Below are 8,003 nucleotides of genomic sequence, written 5' to 3'. Positions count from 1 at the left end.
AGATTTATTATCAAAAGATTACGACCTAACATTATCGAAGCTGAAGTATTAACAGGATCTGCAGAGGGAGAGGTTGTTCTGATTCCAAGAATTAATTTGTCCCCATCTGACACTGGCCTCCCATTTAAATTGATTCGATGACGGTTTCCCGTGATGCCAGCATTTGTGATGACTATTAATAAATCACAAGGACAAACTCTAGACAGAGTAGGCATATTCCTAACTGAACCCGTTTTCACACATGGTCAGTATATGTTGCTTTCTGTCCAGTTTGAAGACCATGTGACGTTATAGTTAAAGTTCTAAATACTTCATCACAAGAGAAACTAGTCAAGCACTCTGAAAATGTTTTCACTCTTAATGTGGTATACAGGGAGATATTAGAATAAGTTTAATCACTTTATCAGTCATTGTTTGCATCACTGTTGTTTTTATTTAAACCACCATTCTTGGAATAAACTATACTTTGTCATGGTGTGAATTCTTTTTATGACCACACTAGAGGCCTGATGCATGAAAATTCATGCACTGGAGGGGAGGGTCCCTCAGCCTGACCTGCCCCCTCTCACAGTCTGGAAGCCCTCAGGGATGGGAGGCGACTTGGAGATCAGGGGAAGGTGACGCCCCATCACACCTGTGCTGCTGCCACTGCCGGCAGCGCAAGCCTCGGCCAGCCCTGGTTACCTGAGCCTCGGGCGGCTCTGGGAGGCTGGGCAGCTGCCATCCGAGGCTTGCCTGCATCTTGGGCTGGCGCTGGGTGGCTGGGGGGCTGAGGGGACTGGGGGACTCCATAGGTAGGTGCATGGAACGGGCCCGGCCTTGCCGCCCCAGCAGGGCTGAGGGGACTGGGCACCACCATCTTGCAGCTGTGGGTGCTGCCATCTCTGAGGGCGGGGCAGTCAATTAGCATATTCCCTCCTTATTGGCTGTGGGTGCCGCTGTCTTTGAGACGGTGTGAGGGTCAATTAGCATATCCCCTCTTTATTAGATAGGATAAATTTATATATTATTTTCACATACATTTTACTAATTTCCTTTCATCTCTCACACTTCTATTACAGAGAAAGGGCAAATAGCAATATTAAAATATCTCTGCTAATTAATTCCCTTTTTAAAAAATATATATATTTTATTGATTTTTTACAGAGAGGAAGGGAGAGGGGTAGAGAGTTAGAAACATCGATGAGAGAGAAACATCGATCAGCTGCCTCCTGCACACTTCCCACTGGTGATGTGCCCACAACCAAGGTACATGCCCTTGACTGGAATCGAACCTGGGACGCTAGAGTCCGCAGGGCGATGCTCTATCCACTGAGCCAAACCAGTTAGGGCAATTAATTTCCTTTTAATGTGCATGAATTTCGTGCACCAGGCTACTAGTTAATAAATAAAAGGGTAGTCCTTACTAGAGGAGTTTTCATGCTGCCATTAGAATATCTTATTAGTAAATGCATTCAGTACATGTGTCATGAAAAACCTTATGGATAAAAAGTACTCTCAGGTGCCCTGGCCGGTTTGGCTCAGTGGATGGAGCGTCGGCCTGCAGACTGACGGGTCCTGGGTTCGATTCCGGTCAAGGGCATATGCCCAGGTTGCGGGCTCGATCCCCAGTGGGGGGCGTGCAAGAAGCAGCCAATCAATGGTCCTCTCTCATCATCAATGTTTCTATCTCTCTCCCTCTCCCTTCCTCTCTGAAAGCAATAAAAATATCTTATTAAAAAAAAAAAAATAGCCAAAACCGGTTTGGCTCAGTGGATAGAGCGTCAGCCCGTGGACTGAAAGGTCCCAGGTTCGATTCCGGTCAAGGGCATGTACCTTGGTTGCAGGCACATTCCCAGTGGGAGATGTGCAGGAGGCAGCTGATCAAGGTTTCTCTCTCATAGATGTTTCTAAGTCTCTATCTCTCGCCCTTCCTCTCTGTAAAAAATCAATAAAATATTAAAAAAAAATAGTCTCAGGTTAATCTATAATCTAAAGTCAAGGGAGCTGTACTAAATGAGATAAAGAAATTATAAGACATACAGTCCATAATTTTGCCTCTTTAAACAATGCATATAATTGTGGTAGAAAAAAACTGTCCCCTACAGAAAAACTTACCAAATAGAATCTAATTATGGTTTAAAGACTTTTGAAGATATCAAATTAATCTGTATTTTAGTCAGATTCTAAACAAGGGCTAAGATTTTTTTGTAGATTTACAACTGGTTTTCCCTAAGAATCAAATTTTTATCTCTCAGGTTATAATTAATTATATCAATTTACTTTTTCAAATTCACACATAATTTTCTATATACCTGTTGCAGACTGGGAGTTGACATTTGCATCATGAAGAAGTAATAATTTCACAATATCTAAATAACCTCCACTGGATGCTGCCATTAGGGGAGTTATGTCTCCTTTAGTCCCTCGATCTTCAACATCAGCATGCATAGCAAGCAATACCTTTAAAACACATACACACAGAGAAATTACCAATTCTTACTATTAACATTATTTCCAGAGAATATACTAAATCTGGGAAAATACTCTTTTATAGTGTGTGTGTGTGTGTGTGGCGGGGGGGGGGGGGGGTGTAATAAAAAATAAAAAATAATCACCTTTGGGAAAATATGCCAGCATTTGGTGCTCAAAACACCAAGTTAGATGCTATATTTTTACAATACCATTACATATTAATCTTTAAGTATGTAATCACATTACCCATCCTATTATATAATGGAACTGCTCTTGTCAAAGAATTGGTATTATGCTTGGGATTATCTAGTAAGAGAACAGCAAAACTACACTCACAAGATAGAAACTGATAAACACATGGCTATTTCCCAATATTGCTCCAACAGGAGGAAAAATTTAAAAGAATTGGGGTAATCTGGCAAAATGAAAATAAATCATCACTTTCTATTATAGCTGCATATTATTTCCAAAGTTTAAAATATTATTATTTCTAAGTGTTTATTCATTAGGTCTAGTTTTGAGTAAGTGGTAGAAAAATGGACCATGCCTAGTTGCATGTACAGGCAACAAATTAATTATGTATCAGTTTCTATTTTACCTACGCCAAGAAGGAAAGACTTTGGCTTATAATTATAATTTTTTTATTAATGATAAAGTAAAACATCAAAACCCTTCAATAATTTTAATCACCAAAGATTACTTCTGCTTACTTGTGCTAATTCATAATATCCTGCTGAACAAGCCAAACACAGCAGGCTTTCTCCTTCTTCTGTATGTTCATTTACACTTCTGCCTTCATCTAGTAATTTACGAACAGCATTTACATCACCATCCGAACAAGCTTCTGCCAGACTGCGACTGAAAATAAAATCATCAACAATTAAGCAACCCAGAAAGACTCAGGGTTCCATGATCATAAATTACATTAAGTATAAATAGTCATACATAGAAAAATATTGATATAGTAAAAAACAAAACTGTATGAATACCTTCTTTACTGAGCATCTTGTTTGCAATACTTATTCATGGATATCAACTAAGCCAGAATAAGTGAATATGAAATAGTTGTCATTTTTGTATTTTAAAATATCCTAACATATTGTCATATTAAATTTTAAATAAAGCTTTTTAAAGCTATTAGGATGCACAAGTTTTTCTTTTTAATTTTTATTTGTTGATTTAGAGACAGAGGAAGGGAGAGAGAGAGAAACATCGATTTGTTGTTCCATTTATCTGGGATTGAACCCACAACCTTAGTGTACCAGGATTATGCTCTAACAAACTGAGCTATCTGGCTGGACTAGATGCACAAGTTTTTAAATAATACTGTATTAGTGTAATGATTCTCAAAGATATTTGGGATATAATCCTATGGTTTAAAATTTTATTCGGTAATAGAAGGTAAAAATATAAGTAAAAATTTTATTGCAGAATGATTACTAACAAAATCCGTGAATTTCAAACTTAATGTGCATACAAATCACCCATATTTCTTATTAAAATGCAGATTCTGAGTCAGTAGGTCCAAATTCTGTATTTCTAATAAGCTGTGAGGTGATGCTGATACTGCTAGTACATGGACCATGTTTGAGTAGCAAGCACCTAGATTATTGCATTAACAATCTATTTCATTTATTATTTTCCCCCAATTTTATTGAGCTATAATTGGCATACAGCACTGTACATGTTTAAGGTGACTTGACTTACACATATTATGAAATGACTACAATAAGTTTAGTTAACATCCATCATCTCATTTAGATACCAAAAAAGTAGGTTTTTTCTTTTGTTGTGCTGAGAACTCTCAAGATTTACTCTCTTAGCAATTTTCAACCAATTTATTTATTACTATTCAAAGCAGTTAATTTAAAGTTTACTCCTGTAACTATTAGGAAAAGTAACTTCCTTAGAAATGGAAACCAGATCTTATTCAGTTTGTTTTCTCACACTCTAGTATAATACATTCCACAAGGACGCTCAATGAGTATGAGTGGAATGTAAGGATAAAAATATAATATCCATTTTTACATCCATATTTATATACACATTTATATATCAACTTAAAATACAAAAGTGGACAAAAGTAGGTTTACAGTTGTTCATACACAAAAAGACATGCAGGTTATGATTATTACAATGGCTTTATTAATTCAAAAGAATATCACAATGGCACAGTAAACCTACTTCTGTCCACCCTGTATAATATCCACTTGACTAAAATTTATAAGCCCCTCCAAAAGATATATTTAACCAAAATTTGCCACTCTAGAAAACATCTAATATCCAGCAGAAGTCATTAAATACATACGTGTCTATTTGTCCTGCATTGTGGCCGTTTTCTGCTTTCATTCGTGTCAGTGCAGCAGCAGCTTCATCCAGCGCACAACTTACTGAGGATGTTAATCTCCGGAGTACCTCAGGATCTGCAAAAGCTTTACCATCAGCAGTTGACAATTTGCCAATTCCTTCAGTGTGCGTCAAGCAATCAGAAGTGCAGGGAAAGAAAACCATAAAAGTGCAAATTGTAATTAGATTTCTAAACAAGAAAGATTAGGCTGATAATTTCAATTTTGCCACTAATGTCAAAAGACCATCATAATCACTTACGTTTTAGTCTTTCCATCTTTACAATCAGTGCATATAATATTAATTTGTTCCCTACTTAACTCCAAATGTAACTTAATAGGATGCTTATTTTAGCAAATAAATGAGATTTCCTTCAAAGTATATAGTCATACCATAAGATCTCTAGGACAGAATTATATTTGTTTATAGACTGTTTTCAGTAGCAACAAAGGGGATATTCTGTAATGATCAACAAACAATCTAATAGTTTCTTCCTCTGGCCAAATAGCCACTTAGAACCATCTTCTAGGCCCACATTTTAAATTAAAATAAATTCATTCTTGCCCGACCAGTGCAGCTCAGTGGCTGAGTGTCAACCTATGAGCCAGGAGGTCACAGTTTGATTTGTAGTCAGAGTGCATGCCTGGGTTGCATGCTCGATCCCCAGTAGAGGATATGCAGGAGGCAGCCAATCAATGATTCTCTCTCATCATTGATGTTTCTCTCACTCCCTCTCCCTTCTTCTCTAAAATCAATAAAAAATGTTAATTAAAAAATTCATTTTTATTTTTAATTTTACTATTTGCTTATGATGTGCCAGACACAAGGGAGACAAAAAGGAATAAGACATAGTTCCTGTCCTCACAGCACTCACAGTTAAGTAGAACTATCAGATGTCTAAGTTGGCAATAAATCGTTTTATCTAGAATCAGTGACTACTGTAAGGAAAAATTTTGTTGACAGTATCACTGCCTGTTACTACTAAAAATGAGAGAAAAATAGTAAAAAAAATTTTGGAGAACAACAACAACAAAAAATGGGAAAACTTGCCCAATAAGATAGAAAATGACCCTAGCTGGTTTCTGTGGATAGAGTGTCAGCCCACAGACTGAAGGGTCTCAGGTTCGATTCCAGTCAAGGGCACATACCTAGGTTGCAAGCTTGATCACAGGCCCTGGTCAGGGCACATGCAGGAGGCAACCAATTGCTGTCTCTCTCTCACATTGATGTTTCTCTCTCTGTCTCCCCCTCCCTTCCACACTCTCTAAAAATCAATGGAAAAATAGCCTTGGGTCAGGATTAACAACAAAAAAGAACATCAAAAATACAAAAACAAAAATTGCTTAATGTACCAGAAAAGAGGCAGTCCTGAGTGAGAATCATGAGAATCAGAAAAAAGAGAAATGAATTTAAAACCCTTAATTAGAGATCTGAAGTAGTACTCACAACATGAGTGAAGTGTCAGCCTAAACCAAGGGGTAAAGATGTACTACCACTAAAGAAACTTGGTCTGGAAAAGGAAAGGAAATTAGTTCAGAAAATATTTGGAAAATAGGAATGCCTTTTCTCCACATTTCTTTCTGTTCTAAGTAAAATGTAAGGTTCCAAAGCACAGGTAAAAAAAAGAAGGTGGCTAGGGGCATTCCCATTTTAGAAATATTATACATTATACCCCTAAATCACAACCAGGAAACTCATAAAAAATCAGACTAAAAGGGACCGATACCTAGTATAATTACTAATGTGATCTTCATTCCTTTTTTTCTTGTTGTTGTTGTTGTAATTACTAGTCCTGCCCTAAATTAAACAGTCTTCTGCTGGATACTTACATATTTTGTTCAATATATTTTTAAGTGTGTATCAATTCCAAAAAGAGACATTAGATGGACTAAAAGTCAATCACTAAAAATTGTACCTATGCTTTCATAACAGGATAAAGTTAAAGGAATAACAAGAGGATATCAAGTAAATACATTCCTAACATACTATTTATGTCTTTCTAAGAATAATATAGAAAAACTCAATTTCTTTTAGCTCCTAGTTTCCCCCTAGTCATTATTTGGTCAAATGTATCATTGCTTATTTCCTTCAATATCAAATGTGTTAAAAGGTTGCTGTAATTTTTCTGAATACCTACCTTTATTATTATGTTTATTAAAGGACAGTTGACCCTTAAAGAAAACGGGTTTAAACTGCACGGGTTCACTTACACACGAATTTTTTTCAATATACAGTTGGCCCTACATTTCCCTGGGGTTTCATATCCACAAATGTGGAGGGCCAATTGCATGCATTGTTCTATGCCATTTTATATAAGGAATTTGAACATCCATGGACTTGGTATCCTCAGAGGGTCTTGGAACCAAACCCCTTAAATACTGAGAAATAACTGAGTTTTGGGGGAGTTAAAAGTTATATGTGAATTTTTTATTTCATGGAGGTTGACAACCCTAACCTCCTGTGTTGTTCTAGAATCAATTGTACTCAGAAGCTTAATGAAATTCCCCATACTTTTTTAAACTTTTATTTTTTATTTTCCGTATTTTAATAGCTGTAACATGGCCTAACATATATATCGCTGTAAAAATATATATATCTCCATAAGAAGTGTCTAGGTGCTATTTTAAAAAATAAGCTGTAAATTCTTCCAGATTAAATTCTTACATATGTGTAATGTGCACATATATTTCTATTAAGTAAATAAAGGAAGTGTCATACAAAGTGAACATTCAAAAGCAATATACAAATATCAGAAAAAAGTTAACTTCCTTCTCAAAATATAATTTTAGGAAATAAAAGGTTTTCATTATAGTATAATGGAAATTTTGTGTAGCAAATAATGAAGCAGGTTGAAAAATAAAACAGTGATAAGTACATATTATTTTGAGAAAGCATGCTTATCACAGATTTTCTTTTCTGCTAGTTCAGAATAAGTTGATATAGCTTGGTATATTTGACTAGAGCTGATCCAATTTTATGTTCAATTTTTATTTAAGATCTTCTAAGTAAAAAAAAAAAAAGCAATCTATTATTAAGATACATAGACTAAAATAATCATAGAATTCCCTAAATCAGTTAAAAGATTCATAATTTGATGAACTAAATTTAAGTTTACCTTTCACAGTTTTATTTTATAATACTAGAGGCCCAGTGCACAAAAATTTGTGCACTGGGGGGGGGGGGGGGCCCCCCGCCCGGCCTGG

General features: G+C 36.0%; 1 protein-coding gene across 1 annotated transcript in view; it reads right to left on the bottom strand.

The window, feature by feature from the left end:
- Positions 1-8,003, bottom strand: part of LOC102239360 (ankyrin repeat and KH domain-containing protein 1) — a 127,807-nt gene that overhangs the window by 90,830 nt on the left and 28,974 nt on the right. Inside the window, exons 4-6 of the mRNA XM_005881121.2 lie at positions 4,763-4,919; positions 3,165-3,312; positions 2,295-2,442 (exon numbers count right to left, since the gene is read on the bottom strand). Of these exons, the coding sequence (XP_005881183.1) occupies positions 2,295-2,442; positions 3,165-3,312; positions 4,763-4,919 (453 nt within the window). The remainder of the gene's footprint in view (positions 1-2,294; positions 2,443-3,164; positions 3,313-4,762; positions 4,920-8,003) is intronic.

Source organism: Myotis brandtii, unplaced genomic scaffold (genome assembly GCF_000412655.1).
Source record: "Myotis brandtii unplaced genomic scaffold, ASM41265v1 scaffold668, whole genome shotgun sequence".
Classification (NCBI taxonomy): domain Eukaryota; kingdom Metazoa; phylum Chordata; class Mammalia; order Chiroptera; family Vespertilionidae; genus Myotis; species Myotis brandtii.
The sequence above is the reverse complement of the archived record's forward strand: the minus strand, read 5'-3'. Positions and strand labels throughout refer to the sequence as shown.